Source organism: Podarcis erhardii (genome assembly GCF_964252035.2).
Source record: "Podarcis erhardii genome assembly, chromosome: 15".
NCBI classification, from domain to species: domain Eukaryota; kingdom Metazoa; phylum Chordata; class Lepidosauria; order Squamata; family Lacertidae; genus Podarcis; species Podarcis erhardii.
In genome coordinates this window covers 16,728,473-16,751,812 of record NC_138505.1, presented here as the reverse complement: position 1 = coordinate 16,751,812, position 23,340 = coordinate 16,728,473, and the positions used below count along the sequence as shown (strand labels likewise).

Genomic DNA, 23,340 nt, shown 5'->3' with positions numbered 1-23,340 from the left:
TTTGTTATGGGGCAGGTCCATAATAAATACCTCTGTTTAAGTGATATACTTAGGAAAGTACATCAAGTAAATATCTGAATCTATTTTTTAAGCTTTCCCATTTTCCTGTTTTAGGGTATAAGGATAAGAGATTTAGGCGCATTATAAAGGAGGCATCAACACTGCTGGTGCATTTAATTAGAGTAGGTTAATTAGTGTTGGAGCACCCCGTTGGTATGCAGAAAACCCCAGGTTCCATCCACTCCAACTTCTTAAGTTTAAAAAGATCTCAGAAATAAGGCTTGGAAAATGCATATGGGTGATAGAATTTCTCTCCTCCTTCCCATTCCATTCCTTTGGTGTGTTTTGCTCCTCCTGGATTCCGGTCTAACTAGAAGAATTTATGGAATGAATTCTGGAATTGGGAAATGTACCGCTTTAGACCATAAGAAGAGGCTGGTGGGTCAGGCCAATGGAACATCTAATATAGCACCCTTTTCTCACAGAGGCACTCACAAGTCAAGTACAAGGGCACCCTCTGCTCCTGTGGTTTCCAGAAGCTGGTATTGTGGAGGCAGAGAACAGCCATTGTGGCTAGTAGCTGCCCCCTTTTCATTTCTCTTCTGGAGAGCCAGTGTGGAGTAGTGGTTAGGGTGTCGGACTAGGACCTGGGAGACCAGGGTTCAAATCCACACTCCGCCAATAAGTTTGCTGGGTGACCTTGAAGGCCAGTCACTGCCTCTCAGCCTAACCTGCCTCACAGGGTTGTTATAGGCAGGGTTTTCTTAAGCATATGGGGCACAAAGATCTGCCTGGCACGCCCCCCCCCCAGGTTGCTCAGTCCCAGGCGCGCAGGAGGGCAGAGCTCGTGGCGCAGAGCCGCCCACAGCAGAAGAGCCCACTGCGGCGCTCCGACTGATGGGTGGGCTCTTTCCTGGACTCAACTCTCGGGCCCTGAACTCTTGGCCTGGCGCCCTTGAGAGCCCAGTGCCCAGGTGCTCTGCACCCCTGGCTCCTATGGGTAATATGGCCCTGGTTATAGGGATTCAATGAGGAGGGAGAGGACCATGTACCATGTATTTGAGCTCCACGAAGAAAATGCTGGGATTTAAATGCAATCAAGAAAGCAGTAGAAGAATTTGCAGCATCTCCCCACTTTGCGTTACTGAATGCAGACGTCTACACTGAGGAGCAGCACACAGTGTCAACCCCTCCCCTCGCAGCAATCTTGATAGGATGGTATCTTTGGCCATATCAAGATGGTTTTTCGGCATATCAGTAAAGTGCCACAGGAAAAGAATCTTGCTATAACCATGGACACCTAGTACAATCACTTCAAACTTGCTTTCTCTGTGTGTGCAGTGGCTTTCCACCAGCGACGCCCCATGTACCCAGGGCTGGGCGCACAGATGTATTAAGAATCTCAGAGCATAATTTTGCCTGGAGTGCTGTGCTGAGTTTTTCTTTTTCAGTGGAGGGAAGGAGGTATGAAAGGAACTGCATTTGCTCTGCAGATAATTTGAATATATATATAATATAAAATAAAACAACAGAGTATTCAGTATTGGATGAAAAATCTAGGAGGCCTCCTGACTCCGGCACATACCAGAATAGTAGATTTGCACAACTAGATTCCAGAGGTCTGGAAAGGATAACTCAAATAATAAATCAACTTTATAATGAAGACAGGCCACTCTGCTGCAAAGGATTCCTTTCGTTTTATAACTTGTGCTGTTCTAAGTTTATCAGTGAGCTTCTCGGCAAGTGCCAATTACCTTATTACCATAACCTTATTACTAACAATTCTTAGTTACAGTCAGTCTTGCCATGAACAGTAGATTCCAAATCAGCAGCTCAGAGAGCTCATATCAAGTTCTGCATTTGTATTATTTTGTGATATTGTTAACCAACGGGGAAAACAAACAAACTAGTCCTCATGGAGAGAAATGATCAGCCCAGCTGTGTGTGCGCAGGTGCATCTGAAATACAGCAGTGCCCCCTGGTGGCTAAATGTTCCTGCTGCTGTTTCTTGTATTCTGTAACAACCAGTTGCTCAATGACTAGGCATGTGTGGCCTGGAGAGTCTTGGGGGCCAGAGAGAAAGCACCGGGAGGCTAAATGTGGCCCTCGGGCCCCCCCACTGCTTCTAACATCAGCCAAACACACCCAATTCAGTTCCGCTTGTTCTGTTGTTCTCCATCCTATGATGCCCAAGCATCCAAATGTTTCACCCACTTGTCTCTATGGCAGCCTCGCTGGACTTGCAAATGGACATACTTGACTTAAGGCCATTGCCTTAACAAAAGAACTTGTCTGTCCCTTCTTCTAGCGCCCAAACCTCACTGGATACAGGATTGCAGGCAAGGGTGCCAACTTTAATAAAATATGGGACAGGGGCAGGTAAGCTCTGCCCCACACAATCAATAATAAGATGCTGTACACACACAATTGGAATGGCAAAGCTCATCAACTGATTGTAGGCGGGGTTTCAAATATTTTATTGGGGCCCCCGAAGGGACATTGGCCCCTAGGGGTTGGCTCCTATGGTTGCAGGTTTGGAAGGGACCCCTAGGAACCATCTAGACTGACCCTCTGTGACACTAACAACAATTAAATAAACAAGGGGCAACCAGCCAGACATAGCATGGTTACAGAGGTTCATGTCATCATTTCGACTCTTCAAAATACCTATTAACCTTTTCTACAACAAAATGGGGCTGGTTATTGCCAAACAAATGTGGACTAAGTGCCAGGGCAACAGAAGCAAGTGTGTTTTTTATCCCCGAGGGCCTGATGGTGCCGTGATTTAAGGACGTATAAAATGCACACAAAGCTGGCAAACTATCCTTGTTGTTGTTGCTGGCATCTGTTGGTCTCAAGAGACAATGGAGTGCGCCTTCTGGGGTGAAGTCAAGCCAGTGTGTTAGCACTAAAGTAACCTCCCTGCACGGGACGCGGGTGGCACTGTGGGTTAAACCACAGAGCTTAGGACTTGCCGATCAGAAGGTTGGCAGTTCAAATCCCCGCGATGGGGTGAGCTCCCGTTGCTCGGTCCCAGCTCCTGCCAACCTAGCAGTTCGAAATCTCACCAGTGCAAGTAGATAAATAGGTACCGCTGCGATGGGAAGGTAAATGGCATTTCCGTGCGCTGCTCTGGTTCGCCAGAAGCGGCTTAGTCATGCTGGTCACATGACCCGGAAGCTGTACGCCGGCTCCCTCGGCCAGTAAATCGAAATGAGCGCTGCAACCCCAGAATCAGCCACAATTGGACCTAATGGTCAGGGGTCCCTTTACCTTTACCTAACCTCCCTGCACAAGCCTAGGCAGTGTACATGGAGGTCTTGGGCTACCCAGATGCAGGGCCGTCTTATGCATATCCAGTGCCGTGGTGCAAAGCTCCCTCTAGCAACCCCCCCCCCCATTTCCTAGAGTTTTTTTAGGGAGGACGGTGCTGCTGGTGGGGCTGGAGGAGGCGGGCAGCGGCTGGAGGGCGGCTCCAGTGAGGAAGAGGCAGAGGCTGGACGCTTTGTGCCACGGTGGCCACAACAGGCGGAGGCTCTGGGCGTGGCGCTGCTTCGGCGCGGCATGGCGGAGGCAGGTGAGGGCAGCAAGCTGATGCCAGGAGGTGCCACTTCCAGCCTCCGCCTCTTCCCTGGCGCCCTCCAGAACTTGGCGCCCTGGCGCCCTCCACCACTAGCCTCTATGGGTAAGCCGCCCCTGCCCAGATGACAAGACCCCCACCCCTGTCTCGGCCTGGCTGATGTGGTCCAAAGGAAAGCAGAGCAATTCAGTGGTACCTCCGGTTAAGAACTTAATTCATTCCGGAGGTCCGTTCTTAACCTGAAACTGTTCTTAACCTGAGACACCACTTTAGCTAATGGGGCCTCCTGCTGCCGCTGCCCAATTCCTGTTCTCATCCTGAACAAAGTTCTTAACCCGAGGTACTATTTCTGGGTTAGCAGAGTCTGTAACCTGAAGCGTATGTAACCTGACGCATCTGTAACCCGAGGTACCACTGTATACGTTTGGTACCAAGAGTCGCGGAAGGAGGAGTACAGGACACCATCCTTAGAGATTCTGCTCTGGATTTGCGTAGGCTTCACTCCTTAGCCTTTCCTTCTCCCGAATATGTCCCACAAGGCAGGAGAGGTTTAGGATCAGCTGCTGCACCTCCATATTGCACATAGAAGCGAGTGCTTCACAATGGAAGCAATACTCATGGCTGCCCAAAGGGGGCGCCATGTGAGACCAGCAAGTTCAGGGTTGAAAATAAACCAACTGCTCCAGCATCTAAGACGGGCCTTTAATGAATTTGCCATGAGATGCGAGCTGTCACGTCAGCCCTGACCCGCAGCTCACGACCTTTGCCCGCTGTGCTTCCCTGGTGTCGCTCAGCGGTTCCCAGGATGCCGAAGAAAGTTAGAAGCTGGCCATTGTCTGCAACAAATTCTTGCTTTTAAACAACGTGCCGGAGAAGCCTAAGAGGCCCTTTGCAAAGCAGAGAGTTTTCTCTGCACTGTGTCCTAAAGTGATCAGCTGGCATCTGGTACCCAGTGGGAACAGACTGAGGAGGCTGGGAGAAAAGCCGCCCCCCCCTTGGGTTGCTGGCCATCTGCGCTGTGTCTGGGTTGCTAGAGAGGGACAGAGAAAAGAAAAGAAAGTGGCACCTTTAAATAGAAAAGGTGGAGATGGGAGGGAAGGAGGGAGGAGAGGGAGAGAGAGGAGGACCCTGAAGGAAGCAGCATTGCTTCTGCAGTGACCTCCAAGGCTGTAACATTGGAAATCCACCACGGCCACTTGCTATCCCGCGATGGCATCGGGCGCACGACGCAGCCCCCAAAGCAAACCTCTGGCATCAGAGGAACTAAGGGGATAGAGAGGAACTCAGCAGCCCCCCTGCCTTGTTCTTGGAAGGGTTCCCTCCCCTTCCTCCCCCCTCCCCATTTCTCTGCAGCAACAGCAGCCCATGGAACTGCGGAAGGAGCAGAGCAAAAGGATGGTGAGTAAGGCCGAGTGTCCCATCTGGAGGAAAGCCATGGGGATGGCGGGGACAGTGGCTGTGGGCACCCCACTAGGGAAAGAGATTGGGGTGGGGGAGCATAACCTGACTCGCTGGTGGCTTTCCAAGGAAACGGCTCAAAGATGGGCAGGGGGGATGTTGGTGGGTCACGTGTGGGTCGCTTTGGGTTCAAAAACCTCGCACATGGAGGGCTCTGCATGGGTAGTATGGTGCGGATGGCTTTTCTGGGGCTTGGGGCAATTCTTGAGCACCCCAACTGCCGGGAGGGTTCAGGGGTCCCATGGCCCATCTCCCCCATTTTTTCCCAGTTCAGCGTGAGTGCTCCAACTGGATGTACGAAGCACTGGTGAAAGGGGTTATTATGGCCACCTAGGAGTTCCCTCACATAGTTTTGGTTTTTGTCACAAAGGAATGCCCCTTGCCTGCCACCTTTTTGGCATTCCTGGGTCAGAGACTCATAGAGCTGGAAGGAGCTCCAAGAAGCATCTAGTCCAACCCCCTGCAATGCAGGAATCACAGTTAAAGAATCCCTAACTGAAGGGTCCCCCACCCCCAAGGTCTTCCAAGTTCTTCACCCATAAATATCAGATTATGGTCCGAGAATCGAGGGTGCAACTGCCTGCCCAGCTCAAAACGGCCCATTTTCCGCTCCACAGATCGCAATGAATCCTGACGTTGTGATGAAAAGATTCCACAAAGCTGGTTCCCTGAATAGAGAACAAGTGTTCTGCACATGCTCAGAGGCACTTCGTCTTTAGGTCCCGTTTCTAGGTGAAAATACATTCTGCACTCTGCACATGCTTTGGTGATGGTCCGAGGCACCACAGTTTTGAAGGCTGGTGGCCTTTAGTGGGCATGGGAGCTTGGGCTGACTCAGCTTTTTCATTACCTAGAGGGAGTGAAAAAATGGACAGCCCTGTGCCATGTACATTGGTGGATGCTTGTTGCAATTCATATCAAAAGAGCAGGAGCACAGCAGAACTAAGGGTCGCCAGATCTGTGGATTTCAATTACTCTCAGCTCTTGTTGCACAATTCTCTTAATATTTTTGCAAGCAATTTCTATTATTATAATGCTATTTTCACTATTACTGCCACCACTATTATACTTATGACCTGCTTTTCACCATAAGTATGCATTGCCATAATGTCCACATTTTTTGGCTGAAAAACCCACACTGCAGAATTCAGGAAATGTGAAGCGTTGAAAGGTAGCTGAGTTCTGGATTTGCACATTGTTCTGGAAAGTGCAAATCAGGTAGGCTCACACTAAAACGTGAAACCAACCCAATTCCCCACCATCCCTAAATATAACTAAGGGACCAAGTAAAGCTCAGGCCTTTGAGTGCTGCTGCTGCATTCCTCATCAGGTTAGCTATTAAACAAAAAAAGGGCAGGTTGGGGTGTAAAAAAATCAGATGGTTTGGGTACAGAGAATGGATACTCTGCAGTCAATGAGAGCCTGAAAGTTGTGTCGGAAAGTTCAAGCTATTATCTTTTCATACCAGCACCACCCCTTTGGGGCTATTAGGAATATAGAAACCTGTTAGGTATCATTCGTCACAAAACAGGAAAAGGGTGAAGATAACTTTAAGGACATTTTCTATGAGTTCTGGGTGTGGTTTTCCAGGCTAATTAGGCACAGCTAGTGATGTGTATAAAGAGAGAAGAAGTTGCAGTTTGCAGCGGCCTGCAGAAAGAGAACACCCACACGCTTTGTGTTTGTATAGCCGTAATAAAACTCTTGTTTGAGTATCTTACATCAGTCTTGTGGTTCTGTCATCTGCCACCAGGGAAACTTCGCCTCCAATAAAACCTGCCTTAGACTGAGTCAGACTCTTGGTCCATCCACCTCAGTATGCCTGACACTGACTGGCAGCAGCTTCCAGAGTCTCAGACAGTGGTCCTTCCTACCTGGAGATGCAAGGGACAAACGTAAGGTTCTACACATAGGCAGGAAGAACCAGATGCACAAATAGATGGGGGACCCCTGGCTGGACAGAACATATTAAAAGGTCTTAGTAGACCACAAGCTTAACATATGACAACAGTGTGATGCAGCAGCAAAACAAGCTAATGCCATTCTAGGCTGCATCAACAGGAATCAAGGGAAGTCATAGTGCCGCTCTGTTCTGCCTTGGTCAAACCCCACTTGGAACCCTGAGTCCAGCTGTGGGCACCACAGTTTAAGGAGGATAGTGACAAGTTGGAGGGTGACCAGGATGATCAAGGGCCCGGAAACCAAGCTTTATGAGAAACAGTGATTGCAAGAGCCCTGATGGATGAGGCCCATCTAGTCCAGCATCCTGTTCTCGCAGGGGTCATCCAGACCCCTGGGGGAAGGCTGCAAGCAGGACCTGAGCACTGGAGCACAGCTCTCCCTCCCTGTGGTTTCCAGAAACCAGTCCTCAGAAGCGTTACTGCCTCCAACCGTGGCAGCAAAGCATAGCCATCATAGCTAGTAGCCATCAATAGCCTTGTCCTCCATGAATCTGTCCCCATCCTCTTTTAAAAACATCCAAGCTGGTGACCGCTACTGGATCCTGTGGGAGTGAGTTCCGTAGTTTAACGATGTGCCACATGAAGGACTTTCCTTTTGGCTGCATTGGATGTTTACCATCTAGTGTTATGAGAGTGGGGGGAAATCTCTCTTCGCTTTCTCCATGCCATGTATCGCTGCTTGCCTTTCCTCTAAACTAAGAAGCCTCAGACAACCACAATCTTTCTTCATTGAGGAGTCTCTCTCTATCCCCTTGATAATTTTGGTTTTCCTTTTCTGGACCTGTTCCATCTCTCAGTATCTTTTTTTCCTTTGAGGTTCAAGTGAGCAGAGCAACATAGCTATGTCTGCATTTGGGAGGGTGTGTCTGTATCCTCTTGCAGGGTTTCCTGCTTCCCTTTGTTATAAGAAAAAACTGCTCCTTTATCCCTTATGCATATCCAAGAGCCCGTATAGAGCCCTTATGTAGGTTTTCTATCAGTAGGAGAAAATAACAGAGGCCAGCCAGAGAATATTGAGAAGCAAAGCAGCTAATAAGCATGATCTTTATTAAACTGTTGCAATAGGGTCCCCAACTTCCCCATGCAGGAAGGGAGGAGAGGAACGCTGAACATTGGTGTGCAAGCTCTTATACAGACTTTTGAAATTGCCTACCCTGTAGCTCAAGACCAACCCCCAAAACATCATACATACGACACAGAAAAAGGTGGTCCCCAGCAGAAATTTGAGTGTGTTGCTTCTCTCCTGTCTGCCAGGATACCAAATAATTCCTTATCTGATGGCCATTCCTTTCAGATGGTAAATACTTGGTTCCTGAATCTCTTACGCATATTGATAGTGTGCTCAGATTAGCAGATACTTGCCAGACTATATTTACAGGGAGTTGTAATCCCCTACAGTCCAAAGACAATTGGAAAGCTTTTCCCATCTCCTCCCACCTTGCAGATAAATATTTGAGGTCAATTTGGGAGAGTCAAAATGGCTTCAGGATTGTTCTCCTGTACTATTTCAGATACGTGGTTTATATACTTATGTGTTTGCCTTGTACATTTATGAACATTCATTATATATATAAAAGACCTTAGAATTCCTGTAACACCTGCTCATTTCAGCCCAGCATTTGATGAGGATTCGCAGCCACTGGAACTCTCATCAGGAAACATCCCTGGCAAAGGAGGAGGCAGGTGGGAAGGAAAAGAGGTATCCCCTTTGCATGCTTGAATACCCACTGGGAGCTGCTGGAAATAGCTCAGGGCCTGTCTTGTTCCTCTTATCTCAGGCTTCTCTCCATTGTTCCTCCGACTGCACTCAATAAATCAGCGGCTGGCTAGCTAGAAACCACAGCAGCTAAGCTAAAAATAAGCGCCAGTGTGGGCAGGTAGCGTGAAGTGTCTGCGACAAAACCTCAAGGATGGGCGTTGCATTTTAATTGGGAGTCTATTAATTTTTTCCTTCAACAGGATGGGTAGTTTAGGAACTGGGGAAGACACAAAGAGGTATCTGATTATTGAACGCAGGAAGGAAGCACCCTTCCAGGAAACCTTGCAACAGATCTCCAGGGCATCAGGCTTTCTTCCCCCTCAGGCTTTGCATGCACAGGGTCCCGAGTTCAATTCCCAATGCCATCTCCCCGACTGAAAACCAAGTGAGATGCTGCCGGTCAGAGTAGGCAGTGCTGAGTTAGACAGACGGACAGGGCATAAAATTTAATAAATAAAAAAATTAGTAAAATTGATAAGAAAATAACCGCTGCTTCCTGTAGCAGCAAGTTCCAAAGTTTAACTATTGCACTGCATATGAAGAAGTGTGTTCTGTTGCCTGTCACAAATCTTCCAGCGTTCAGCTTCATGGGATGTCCACAGGTTCTAGTGTTCTGAGACACAAAACTTTCCTCTGTCCACTTCTGCCATCCCATGCCATGGCAGGTCCAGGCACTCTGGGAGGAAACCAATTTTCTAAATCTGTTTCGGTTAGGGTTTATTAGGCCTCATTTTGGCACAGGAACTGCTTTGGTCACCTTGTACGATGCCCTCTGTCGGAAGAGAGATGGGGAAATATGTCCCCGTTAATTTTCCTCGACCTCTCTGCAGCTTTCAATGCCGTCGAGCATGGTATCCTGAAGCGTTTGATTTGGGGGTAACATGGCACTGCTTTGCAGCGATTCTGGTCCTACTTGGATGGCCATTTCCTGAGGGAAATGCTTGGGGAGTGCTCTTCAGCCTAGTGGAGCCTTCAATATGGGGTTCCTTAGGGTTCCATTTTATCCCCCGTGCTGTTTAACATCTACCTGAAACTGCTGAGTGGGGTCTTTTGGAATTCTGAAGCATGTTGTCAGCAATATGGTGATGGCACACAGCTCTGCTTTTCCTTTACATCTGCAGGTGAGGCAGTGGAAGTGCTGGACTGGATGAGAGCCAACAAGATGAAGCTCAGTCCAGATAAGCCTGAGGCACTGTTACGGGGCAGTTCCCTAGACCAGATGGATGAGAGGTTGCCTGCTTTTGATGGGGTTACAAGCAGGTTCACAGCTTGAGGGTACTTCTAGATCCTTTGTTGTCGCTTGAGGTCAGGTGGTCTCTGTGGTATGGAGCACCTTCCATCAGCTTCGGCTGGTGGCCCAGCTGTACCCCTACCTGGAGAGGAGCAGCCTCATGTCTGCCGTTTGAGCATATTACACCGATCCTGGCCCCATTGCATTAGCTGCTAATTAGTTTCCGGGCCCAATTCAAAGTGCTCTTTTGAACCTAACAAAGCCTTAGATGGCTCAGGAGCACAATACCTCAAGGATCACCTCTCCCCATATGAACCAACACAGACCCTGCATTCATCATCTGAGGCCCTTCTTCATTTGACTCATCCACATGAGGTCCAGACGGTTGTAACACAAAGACGGGCCTTTTCTGCAGTGGCTCCCTGCTTGTGGAATCTTCTTCCCTGGGAGGCTCGCCTGGCGCCTGTTATATAACTTTAGGCACCAGGAGAATCATTTTTGATTGCCTACAGTGGAGGGTTTTGTTTGTTACTATGTTATGTATTTTTGTGTTTTGCTATTGCACACCTCCCTGTGATCCTCCAGCGAAGGCTCGTAAAGAAATTTATGAAACAAATAAATTTATACACTTCCAGCATGCCACCTCCTACTTGCCTTTTCTCTAAACAAAAAAAAATAAAAATAAAAATAAAAAATCCCCAATTTGTTGGATACGGTCCCAAGAGATGATTATGATTATTATAAAAATGTGTCCCTTAAGACCTAAAGTTTTAAGTCAAAATCCCGGCAAATATAAAAGTTAAATTCACCAGATACTGATTTTCAGGCGACATGTTAAAATACCCCCGGAAGGAGGGAGCAGGGTGGTAGTGGTGGAAATGGCAATTATACTAAGCCGATCTGTATTATGTCCCCACTGCAGGTTCTTGGGCTTTGCTCTTCTTCTTCAGAGCTGTAAGAGGCACTAAAACTGCCCTGAAGAGAAAAGAAATGTGTGGGCTGTGAACTGTTCCCCCAGAGGCCAGATAAACCACAGAGAAATCCTTGAGAAGGCACCATCTTGGCCACTGACTGAAATGTGTGTTCCTGACATGGCCACAACATTAGAACTACATTAAGTAGACAAATCTCTTCTATTTAATAGAGTATTTGGGACTGGAAATACAAAGATCAAAGACAAGGGATTCTGGACCTCCCAAAGAGAGGTCTCACCTGGCAGCAAGGTGTAGCTGGTCAGCTGACCCAACAGAAAGGACACCTTGCCACCATTCGATTTGGAGCAGAGTTGGGTAGCTCAAGCTCTGTCTGAACAAGGGAACCATGCCCTATACTTGCCAGATTTGCCCCAGTCTTGGAAGAGAAGGGCTTCCCTGGGAACTGGTAGGGGTCCAGCCCGATTGGGAACCCCACATCCAACTAGAATCCGTGTATCTGTTTGGGGCATTACACCGTCTCCATCTCGGGAAAGCTTGACACTGGCCCAATGAACACCACCACCACCCAGATGAAGCTCAGCAAGATGGTGGGTTCTGGGCTACCCACCACGTCCAACCAAAGTCAATGGAAACCCAACGGCCTAGAGGAGCTCTTGTCCAATGGGGGGACCTCCAATGGCAGTGTTCTGGGAGAGGAGGTCTTCCAACTGCCCACTTTCTCTACTGCAGCCAAAGTCCGCGTTGCCATAACGGTGGTCCTCTTCTTCTCTTCTGCCTGCTTCAACATTGCTGTGCTCTGGACTGTCACCCAGAAGTACCAGCGTAGGCCTCACCTCCGGATTCTCCTCATGAACTTGGCGGCTGCCGATCTCCTGGTGACCTTTGTGGTGATGCCTTTGGATGCAGCATGGAACGTCACTGTCCAGTGGTATGCCGGCGACCTGGCATGCCGGTTTCTCATGTTCCTCAAACTTGTGGCCATGTACGCCTCGGCCTTCGTTACTGTGGTGATCAGCCTGGACCGCAGGGCAGCCATCTTGCACCCGCTCAGTGTCAGTGAGGCCAAGAGGAAGAATAAGGTCATGTTGTCTGTAGCCTGGGTCTTGAGTTTGGTTCTGGCGTTCCCTCAGGTAGGTGCTATTTATTTTATTGGCACATATTTATGCATTATATGCATTTATATCCCATCCTTTTCTCCAAGGAGTTCAAGGTGGCAAATTCAGTTCTTCCCGCTTCTCGTTTAATCTCCACAACAACCCTGTGAGGTAGGTTAGGAAGACCTTGGTGGTCAGGGATCTCATTGGCCACTGTGACGACAAGATGGCAGACTAGGTGGGCCCTTGGCCTGATCCAGCAGGTTTCATCCTATGCTCACTGGTGCAATGCTGGTTGTTGTCCAATGCTATTTTCTCCGGATTTTAAAATAAAAAGGAAGTATATAGCTTTTCTCCAAAAGGGAATTGACATTGAATAATATATTAATTATTTGCGCCTAAAAACAACCCATAGATAATGGGACAATAAAGAATTATCATAAAGCCAAACTCAGGGTGCCTTCAGACGTGTGACACTGGACGTCGCTAGTCTCCTACGCTTTCCGCAATGCCTGCTTCTCTTCCCCCACAAAAACAGCATGAAAGATCCACATGCTGGTATCCTGCCCCAGATTCTGTCACCTTGCTCCCACGATTTTCCGGGTGAAGGGGGGCTGTAAATGCATTTTTCCCCCTGCCACCAAATCCAATGGAAATGGATGCTAAGCATGTGCTACATATCCCATTAATTTTACAGATGTGGCTTTTATGGTTGTGTGAAAGCCAAATATAATCTGGGAATTAACAGTTGGGGAAATGGAATTAACTGCTGTGTGAATGCAGCCACTACATTGAGATGCCTGCTGGATTTTTTTAGATGATTGAGCACTCTGATGGATCTCTCTCTCTCTCTCCCCCCCCCCCACGGTCCCGTCTCCAGGTGTTTGTCTTCCACACTGTCAGCCGGTCTCAGCCCACCTACTTCATCCAATGCGCCACCGTAGGGAGCTTCCAGGCTCACTGGCAGGAGACCCTTTACAATATGTTCACTTTCTCCTGCCTCTTTCTCCTGCCGCTGCTAATCATGGTCCTTTGCTACTCCCGCATCTTCGTGGAGATCTCGAGAAAGATGAAGAAAGCTTGCGGTGAGGTTAACCTGCAATGCGCCAACTATCCTCCTGATATATCTCCCCAGAAGGGGTGGGTGAAGGAGCGTTACTTTTGGCTTTGGTTTTTTTAAAAAAAGACTAATAAGTCTAATAAATAAGATGGTGCTGTCTCATCAGCCCCATTCAGCATTGTCCTTGGTCAGGGTTGATGGGAGCTGAAGTCTAAGGATCTGTGGCTCCAGAGAGGTCCGGAGGATGGCCTTCTCTGCAGTGGCTCCCCATCTGTGGAATGCTCTCCCCAGGGAAGTTTGCCTGCCATCTTCATTATACACCTTTAAGCACCAGGCATGGCCAAACTTGGCCCTACAGATGTTTTGGGACTACAATTCCCATCATCCCTGACCATTGGTCTTGTTAGCTAGAGATGATGGGAGTTGTAGTCCCAAAACAGCTGGGGGGCCAAGTTTGGCCATGCCTGCACCAGACAAAAGTGTTCCTTTTTAACTAGGCCTTTGGTTGATTTGATTGACATCCTGTGCCCTTTTAATATGTGGGTTTTTTGTGGGGGTTTTATTGGGTTGTTTTTCTTTTCATTATATATTTTGTAGCTTGTTTATTTTGATTTTGTTCTGAGACCTCCGGGTATAGGGCGGTACACAAATTCAATCAATCAATCAATGTTCATAAGAACATAAGAAGAGTGTGCTGGGTCAGGCCAGCTGCCCATCTAGTCCAGCATCCTGTTCCCACAGTGGCCAACCAGAAACCTGGGGGAACTGGAAAGCAGGACCCGAGCACCACAGCGCAATTGGTGGAGGTAGAGCACAGCCATCAAGGCTAATAATAATAATAACTACTAATTTTTATTTATACCCCACCCTCCCCGGCCAGAGCTGGGCTCAGGGTGGCTAACACCAGTAAAATTACAATTAAAACATAATAGGGGGATGACAAGTTAAAATACAAGTTAAAATGCAGCCTCATTTTAATAATAGCCCATAGATCAAAACCATAAGGGGAGGGAAACATAAGGGTCAGACTGAGTAGCCACTGATAAGCCCTCTCCTCCCTGTTTATTTGTATGCCGCCTTTCCATATTTAAAACAATGCTCAAGGCGGTTACAAAAATAGAACAGAAGCAGTCATAAGCAAGAAATAAAACTGTATCAAAGCATACACAAGAAAATCAAACAACTCACCCCCCATAAGTTCTAAAAATAAAAGGTGCAAATTTTAGTATCAATTAAGCATCTCCAACTGTGACCCCAACAAAAAACCCACAACAATTCTGGGTCCAGAGATGAAGAGAAGAAAAAGTCCCTACCAGAGAAGAATGGCAGATCATATTGATGGATTATGCCAAAATTGGCCAAAATGATTGGAAGAATCAGAAATCAGGAAGAGCAAAATTTTAACAAGGAATGGGGGAAATTCGTAAGTTACCTTAAAAACCATTGTAAAGAGTTAAAAATTGTTAGTAGGACTGGAATATCACTTGTAGTTTAATGGTGAATTTTGGACACAATGGAGAGGTAAAATATTTTGGATTATCATAAAAGATGCAGGAGGAAATGACTAGCAATAGGACCCACAAAGGGGAGGAGGGAAGTCCAAGAAATTCCTTGGAATCTTGTTTTTATGTTGTAAGTTGGACGTGTGACTGTAAAATTTTAATTTGAAAAACAAAATGAATGTGTTTTTTTTAAAAAAAAAAACCCTCAACAATACCCCACCCCAAGAGCCCAGAGGCATCTAAGATCAGGCATCCCCAACCTGTGGCCCTCCAGATATTTCGGCCTACAACTCCCATGATCCCTAACAGGACCAGTGGTCAGGGATGATGGGAATTGTAGTCCAAAACATCTGGAAGGCCGAAGGTTGGGGATGCCTGATCTAAGATGGCTTCTGGTTCTTTGGCGGCCTCAACATTTGTAGCTGGAGTCAGGCAGGCAGGGACCTGCTCTCCCAGCAAGGTGGAAGGAGGCCAGCAAGGCAGGGAGCAGGTCTTGCAGGACTCACAGCCAAGATGTTCCCCAACTCCCTAACTCCCCTCTCCCAGACCCTTTACTTTTTGCCTCTCACCAATGTCTTACTCCTCCTCCAGCTTCACCAAAGTCCAGGGAGTTCCACCTCCGCCGCTCCTACAACAACATTCCTCGGGTGCGCATGCGCACCCTCAAGATGTCTGCCGTCATTGTCCTGACTTTCGTCGTCTGCTGGACTCCTTACTACCTGCTCGGCCTGTGGTACTGGTTCTCCCCAGAGATGCTGACCAGGGAGCAGGTGCCCCCATCCCTCAGCCACATTCTCTTCCTCTTTGGCCTCTTCAACGCGTGCCTTGACCCCCTGATCTACGGCTTCTTCGCTATGCACTTCCGGATGGAGAGCGGGCAGGCCTGCTGCTGCCCTCGGAGGGAAAAGGAGATGGAGGGAGCTTCCGTGCTCACCGGCTCCTTCCGAGCTTCCACCATCAGCGGGGGAGCTGCCAGGCAGCTGAGGGAGCCCAAGAAGCACAAGCCGGAATCGGCGCTGGCGAGGGTCAAAAAGCTGGGGTTGAAGAGGAAGAAGATGGCGGAGAGCTTCATTTGAACATGTAGATAAAACATGGTCCATTACCTCACTTGCTGGGATTTGCTTTCACTGCTGGGAGTTGGGTGGAAGGCCGGCACTACTGTTTGACAAAGTGATGCAGCTGCCTCATGTGCCAGTTATTCAGAGGCAGAGGTGTTGGGGGACGGAGCTGCCAGTCCCAACCAGCCTGCTGTCTTGTCACAAGCACTAAGAGACAACTGTCAGCTCAGTCAACTTCTGCACAAGGAAGGTAGGCGACATATTGTCCTTTGCTACAGGTGGCAAATTGTCTTGGTGGCTGGTTGCAGCCTGATTCGAGCTCAGGAGGAGCTTCCATGGCAATAGTCAACACTCCAAATCTCTGACCAACAAATACAGAATATTTTCTCAATGAGGGATCCTCTCTCTTGTCCTTTATTTCTCTTCTAGTGTTGCAGCTATGGAAAAAGGCAGTTGCCCAGGAATAGTAATATGGTACAATCACATCTTATGCCCATTTAACTTGCCTCCCGATTTATGCTGTGCTCTAGGAGGCTTAGTTTGGTCAGAAGCGAGTATGCACTTTCAGAGTTAATACAAAATGCATTACTTCTGGTAAATGAGCCACTACAGCCGCTAGAGGGCTATGAAAATTTGTTTCTTGGGCTTTTGCCCATGTACTATCTGAAACCAAAGGGCCGCATTGGTTGCCAGATGTGATTCCCCCCTCCCAGCTCTCCTACCCTGCTAAAGTAGCCATCAATAGCCCTATCCTCCATGAATTTGTCCAAACCTCTTCCAGAGCCATCTAGGTTGGTGGCCATCCCTGACACCAGTGGGAGTCCCATAGCTTAACACTGAGCTGCATAGCTAACCTCCAGAAACATCAGATTTAGGATGGTGAGCTGAGGGGTTGCAGAATGGAAAGTGAGAGGGCACCAAATTTTGACAGCAATTTTGCCATATTACCAAAGTCCACCCCTGCCTCCAGTTTCTCCTGGGAATAAAATGCCTGGAGGCTTTGCCCTTTGCTGAGACTATTGCCTCTCAACTTTACTCTCCTCCTCCTTGCTGTGCTGCCTCAGAACCTCCATGGGTTCTTGATTCCTCTGCAGCATCCTAGCCTTTCCTGACCTCTCTCCCTGCAGCCCCATCTGCTCTAAGAATTGCATCCCTTCCTCCTTCAGGATCCTGGCTCCAGCCACCTGCAACTCACCCAAGTCCTCTGCTGGCTCTTGCCCTGCTGACACAGGCAGCTGCAGGAACAGGTCAACTGACAATGGCACAAGCTGCCTTGGGAAGTGGAAAGCTCTCCTTCATTGGTCGTGTTGAACACCTCTCACCATCTGGAAGTACCTGCTGCATGTGTCCTGAAATCTGCTTCCCAGCAATTTAGAACCAGGCTGATCTTTCTTCATTCTAGCTGTCTTTTAGGAGATGCTGTCACTTCAATCAAGCACGGAACAGGAGACATGTCTAGATCCCTTCCTGCTAATGAACATGGTTTTGGTCCACAGCCCCACCCAGTGGCCAAAGGCTACCTGTGACACCTCACTGAAGCAGCTGTTCATCAACAGCTTATCCATAAAACCATAAGAAAGGGATCCCAGAGTCATCTAGTTCAATCCCCTGCAATGCAGGAATCACAGCTCTTGCAGTATCAGAGAGGATACACCCCTGAATACCATCTGCCGACTGTTAAGTCTAGCAGTAACAAGAGACCAATACCTTTGTTAGGGACTGAAATCACAAGAGAATGAGCTTTCAAGTTCAACACAAAAGAAAAGGCAGGGGCACAGAGTGACGGGAGAGAAAAGGATGCAGGCATGCGTGTGATGAAAACGCTCCCCAGCTAAGAATTGTGCCGTTGTTCTAAAAACGAAAAACAAGGGGCATTGCTCAAGTCTTTGTTAAATGCCATGATTGGCGGACAGGGATCTTACACAGCACCAAAGGCTGTAAGAGGCAAGAGAAGCAAGGACTATTCTCCCTTGGAAAATCTATGCCCCAGGAGCAATGACTCTTCGACTCTAGAATCAAGGGTTTTCCCTTCATACCTAGTCCTTCTCTTCGCTAGCTTCTTCTCCCCACTTGGTATCCAGCCTGAAGGTAAATCTGAGGGCTGTGGAAAATCACTCACTTCTTCAGTTTTTGGTTGACAACAATGAAAAGGCATTACTTATGGCTGCTTTTAGAGTTTTCTCCCAGTGGACCAGCAGAAGAAAAAGAAAATGCTCCACAAATTAGGCTGATGAATCTTTTCCGACAGATTTTCTGCCTTGAATGAGATGACAAGAGGACCACTGTGGTGTTGTGCTTAGGGCATCAGACTAGGCCCTGGGAGACCAGGGTTCAAATCCTCACTCGATTATGAAGTTCACTAGGTGGCCTTGGGCCCAGCCACTCAGCCTAAACTACCTTACTAGGTTGTTGAGAGGCTACAAGGGGAACAGAAGAAATAAACATGCCACCTTGTCTCCTTAGAGGAAAGGTTAGATAAAAATGTAATAAAATAGAAATGAATGCACAAATGAGATGAGGGCAGCTGTGGACATTGTGCGCAGCCTTGTTTTGAACAAATATTGTCCTACTTCTGGCAGCCAGGATGAAGTGTGGTGGGCAGGCAGAATATTATGGGGGTCTTAAAGTCTTACCCCCTTAGTTCCAGCCCATTCTCTCTGGCTCTGTAACCAAAAGCTTTTTAAAAAAATGCACCGGAAAAATAGCGGGAAAGAAATGAAAACCTGCTAGATCTACACAAACTTGCGTGACATAAACATGTGGAGCCCCAGTGCTTTTCCCCCCCTGGGGCCTTTGATGCGCCACAAAGGACTTACGTAGACAAGTGTGAGCACGCTAGTAACATTTCAGACTGATAAAAAAGGCTAGTTTGGGAATTTTTATGGATGCTCTTGACAATCCAACCACAAAAGAGGCTAACAGCCCAGCAAAGGGGAGGTGCTAGACTATAGTCACTCTGAAGCCGCCCCACCACCTTGGAACACATCCCCCAAGCAAAGGAAAAAAGGTTAAACGCAAGGATTGTTTTATATAAAAAAGTCCATAATCTTTTTATTCTGAACGTTGCTTTCAGACAGTCCCTTCTCAAAGACTAAAAAAGCACAATGACTTGTACCAAAACACAGGAGGACGTATGTCCAAGGACACCAATAACAGGAAATCTCATGTAAACTGAGACATCAGATTGAGAGTAATTAAGAAATAGTCAAACTGTGTAAATACGAAATTAAAGGGGGGGGAGGGGAGAGAAAAAGACGTAAGCATATGGTCTCTTAGTGCAGAGGGGCATTTCCTTCTGGTTCGCCAGGACTTAACATCACAAGCATTGCAAAAAGGAGAACCTCCCTCCCCACCTCTAGCGCCTCCTTCTGTCAGGACTCCTGCTCCTTCTACGGCCACCCCTGAGAGGAAAGAGAAGAGACAAAGAGGTCCATTAAATTATGCTGAGTTTCTCTCCATAAGCAAAAGCTGAGAAAGTTAACAAGACTGGATGAGGCTCATGAAGTATCTGCTGGAGAACTGCGCTCCATTTATCATGCCACAAATGGAGGACAACTCTAAGCACAGTGTGGAAGTGGTAGCTGAAGAAAAGAGCTTGCTGCTAGCAAAAGACCAGAATCTGGCAAGCCCCAAAGCCAAAAATGTTTGCAATTTAATCTTGTTTATGCAATTACACAGAACACCCCCCCATCAGTGTCAGTGCCTTAGCCCTGGGTTCAGTTCATGCTTGTGGTGCATAATCAGTCCACTGTGCAGCCTAGACTCAGTTCCCTTTCTGAAATTGGGAACAATGGCAGGGAGTCTCAGCGATCGTGAAGACAAAAAACAGAACACATACAAAACTATGGACAATTAGAAAAGGGTATGTAAAGTGTGTCTTCCATAATGCTCAAATTGTTTTGCAAAAACAGCCAGATCTTTTGATTAAATTCATCTTAGCTTTCCTGCTTTAACATATAAAGAAGACAGAAAAAGAGCTGTAGTATTATTAGTTTGCTGTAAGCACCACCTTTTAGCTTACTGTGAGAAAAAAAATGTACAATTTCCTCCCACTTCTTAGTGGGAAATTCTCACCTTCGCTTCCCTTTCGGAGGTCCCCTGACAAAACACCAATCCACGCTGATCGGCTGCCCCATAAGGTCTTGTCCATTCAGTCCCTCCATGGCTGCCTGGGCTTCTTTGTACGTTTCATATTCTACCAGGGTGTAGCCCTGTAAAATACGAGGACGTTCAGGGGAAGAAACATAATTCACTCAAACATTTATTGGAAGGGTTTCTAGACTGTTCTTCAGCCAGATCTAAAGAACATAACACAGAAGGAAAAGAGAGCAGGAAGGAGAAGGAAAAAGGCAAACTCAGGCACACATTCTTAGTCATACAGTTATTTTCACAACTGGATGGAATGGGAAACAGTTCAAGAGCACTAGGTGCCAAAATTTGCTAGTCTCTCAGTTGAACTGATGGAGAATCCTTGCTTTCCTTCTCTTCCACTGCTGCAGTCTGAACAAACTTCCCCTGGTCAGACTAACTGATTGATCCCAGGACACCTTATCTGTAGCAGGATTCAACACTGACAAGCACACTGGCAAGAAATAAGGCTGACAAAATGCAACAACATATTGACAAAAGCAATGTCCTCTTCTTATGCTTTCCTTTCAATGCCTTTTGTGCATGTCCCATGGCTCTTTTGAGAAACCTGCAGATAGCCCCCGCTCCCCCAGCTTCTAGAACCTATCTGTGCCTGCTGCCACAGGGAGCAGATCTGAGGCTTTTGGTAGTTATAGCAATGCACTACTAAGGTGTGTTCCTTGACTATCTCCAGAAGGAACACAAAAGCAGCCACCCCTGTACCTTCAGGTAACCTGTCCGCCGGTCAAGATTCAGGTGGAGGTTCTTGATTTCCCCAAACTCTGCAAACTTGTCATGAATGTCCTCCTCAGTGGCCTCCTCGTGGACACCCGTGACAAAGAGAATCCAGCCTTCCACCGCTGTAACAACGAAGAGCAGGACAAAAAAAGAGCCATGAGCTGTGCTTGGAGGAACACATCTCAACGTGGGCTGCCCCATGCAAAGGAAAGAGAGGTTACCATTGGCCAATTAGGGTGGGTGGGACATGGGAGAGAGAACATGCTCTCTGGACACGTACTCACATCTCTGGGGACCCGGCTCATCCCCATCTTGCTCCACGCTGTCGTAATCCTCACGGACACGGGCTCTGGAACCCTCCTCTGATTGTATGCACCAACACACAAAGAAACAAAAAGCAAAGCAACCAGAATATGATTTAGAAAGCACTAACGGTGCTGTGGAACCCTCCCAACAAGCCCACGCCCACACCCTTATTTTAGGTTAATGGCATGTAATTACACATCAGCAGCAGGGACTGCTTTCCCCAGGCTTCACCCTCAGGGATACCACAACCCAGATCTCACATCCTCAGTCCCAATAACTAGAAAGTATAACTCTGCACCTGAAGCACCTGCAATGTTCCCTAATAAAGCTCCTTCAGGGAAGGGGCTCTGAGTGCCTCCAAAATGACAACCCTGTGCTTTCCAATGCTTCCCCCAGAGGTCAAACACTCCACAGAGTAACTCCCCCAGAAAGCAGCCACCTCCCCTCACAGCCACAGCTTGAGAGCCTGCTCATAAGGCTGTCCACTTTTTCTGGCTGTTGCAGCTGTCCAGGGACAATGAATGTGATTCCTGCACTCTGGCAAGTTGGAAACTAAGCATGAGTGTTGAGCACACCCTTTCTGCTTCGAGGGCAATTATACAGGGCTATGGAGAAAACTCAGTGTGAGGTTGGAAACAACACCATGCCCTTTCCTCTAAGGGCAGTGGTAAGAACAAAATCTGGCTACCCAGCAAGACCAGCTATAACTGGCAGCCCACTGATCCCCCTGTGGCAACCAACGGCAGATCAAAGCAACTGGCAATACAGTGGTACCTCCGGTTACGAACTTAATTCATTCCAGAGGTCCGTTTGTAACCTGAAACCGTTCTTAACATGAGGCGCGCTTTTGCTAATGGCAACTCCCACTGCTGCCGTGCCACTGGCGCGCAACTCCAGCTCGCATCCCGGGGCAAAGTTCGCAACCGGGAGCATCTACTTCTGGGTTAGCGGAGCTCGTAGCCTGAAGCATTCGTAAGGAGGACAGTACGTAACATGAGGTTCCACTGTACTGCCACTGATATTTTTCAGACAAAGGAAGGGAAGACAATCAAATAATGTAACCTCTGAGATAAACACACACATCTAAGCAACAGACACGAGGCAGCCACCTTACCTGACCCAAACCCTCTGCCTTTCCTCTTCTTCGCTTTTTCCTTCAGTTTGTGGATGCTTTCTGCAGAGAGATCAAACAGGCTGGGTCAAAGTGACTATCTAAATGGGTGGCATGTCTCTACCTGCATGCACTCTCAAGCCCTATCCAAGGCATTATGTACACATGTTACCTGGGAGTGGAGGAAACCTTGAGCGAGATGCAGCTTACTGCAGCCTTCGCCCACCTGGCTGGGAGTTGTAGTTGAAGGGCACCAGGTCAGCAAAGGCTGCCTTAAACCACTGAGATGGGAAACAACTAATGAAATGGGGTTGGGGAAGAAAACACCACCAGAATCAACCCACGGAAGGAAGTAGAGGAATGTATTGGGAAAGTATCGCATAACTGTTTTAATATTTAGCATGGACCTGTTACCTACTGTATTGTAGCAAGCATGTTCTCAAGTTTTTAATCATGTGTTTTCTATATTGTAATTAGTCTATTACTTGTAAGCCACCCTGCAAGGAAAGCTTTCCTAAAAGGTTCATGTGTGGCCTTCAAGATGTTGCAGTTGCAGTCCAACAACATCTTGAAGGCACCACATTGGCTACTGCTGCAAACGAAGCTCACTAACTGGCCTTAGGTAAGACTTTTATTCCTTGTCCTCAGCTTTCCCCCTTTACAAAACAAGGATGCAGGGCTGTGAAGAAGGTCTCCTAACAATACAGTGCAACCTTGAGGGGCGGGGGAACAGTCCACGACAGACCCTTTTGCAAAGTAGGGGTAATAATAGTAGACTACAGTGCGGAGCTGTTCTAAGCGCTTTATTTCTTCTCTCTGTCTCTAGGGCCTCAACCATGTATTTTATTATTAATTCACTCGCCCTTCACCCCAAGGTCCCAGAGCGGGTTACAGCAACAAAAACACAGTATTAAAAAAAGTTATTGGAAATACAGGAGAGGAGCAAAGTCAGAGTTCATCAGCCACCCCCCCCCGCCTCTCCCTACCGTCGCCATCCTCGTCCATGGCGAAGTCCTCGCCGCCCGCCTCATGAAGGTCCAGTACGTCCGCCATCTTGGCCACTCGAGCGTCTTCCTCGGCCGGCGGAGCTAATCTCGCCGTCTGCCTGACGCCGGAAGGACCGCAGTGCACGCCGGGAGAGCTCGGCGCCGGCGCACATGGGTTGGCTGAAGGCCCGCTTCTGGGAAGAAGCGGGGGAAAGGGGATGCGTGGGGCGCCATCTTGAGGAGGTCTTTGCGGCGCTATACGAGCGCGACGGCGGAAGGAGAGTTGCAAGGCCTCGTGGGAAGAGGGGCCAAAAGAGAAATGGGGCGGGCAGAGGGCTCCAGCTTGTAAAATGAGAGTGAGGGGTGTGACTAAGACCGAACGGGATCTTCTAACACGGAGAAGGGGACTCTGAAGGACCCTACCCGTGGCTAT

The 23,340-nt window shown here is 48.0% G+C and overlaps 2 protein-coding genes across 5 annotated transcripts in view; one reads left to right on the top strand and one right to left on the bottom strand.

Annotated features, from left to right (window-relative positions):
- The window catches only part of LOC309330681 (gonadotropin-releasing hormone II receptor-like), a 64,401-nt gene extending 48,369 nt beyond the window's left edge, over positions 1–16,032 (top strand). The window contains exons 2-5 of one of the 4 annotated variants that reach the window (XM_081842473.1): positions 8,457–8,682; positions 10,912–12,054; positions 12,899–13,103; positions 15,172–16,032. In XM_081842473.1, coding sequence (XP_081698599.1) covers positions 11,473–12,054; positions 12,899–13,103; positions 15,172–15,656 — 1,272 coding nt within the window. In that variant the 5' untranslated portion in view covers positions 8,457–8,682; positions 10,912–11,472 and the 3' untranslated portion in view covers positions 15,657–16,032. Of the gene's footprint in view, positions 1–4,090; positions 4,979–8,369; positions 8,683–10,673; positions 12,055–12,898; positions 13,104–15,171 lie in introns of those variants that run through there. The other 3 variants (XM_081842476.1, XM_081842474.1, XM_081842475.1) reach the window with 3 other exon arrangements.
- A 2,627-nt stretch (positions 16,033–18,659) lies between these two features.
- RBM8A (RNA binding motif protein 8A) lies at positions 18,660–23,065 on the bottom strand. The gene is made up of 6 exons (XM_081842546.1): positions 22,908–23,065; positions 21,925–21,984; positions 20,789–20,866; positions 20,490–20,626; positions 19,713–19,849; positions 18,660–19,039 (listed from the first exon to the last, which is right to left on the bottom strand). Exons 1-6 carry the CDS (start codon positions 22,972–22,974, stop codon positions 18,994–18,996), a joined length of 525 nt encoding a protein of 174 aa, XP_081698672.1. The 5' UTR covers positions 22,975–23,065; the 3' UTR covers positions 18,660–18,993.
- Between the last annotated feature and the right edge of the window lie 275 nt (positions 23,066–23,340).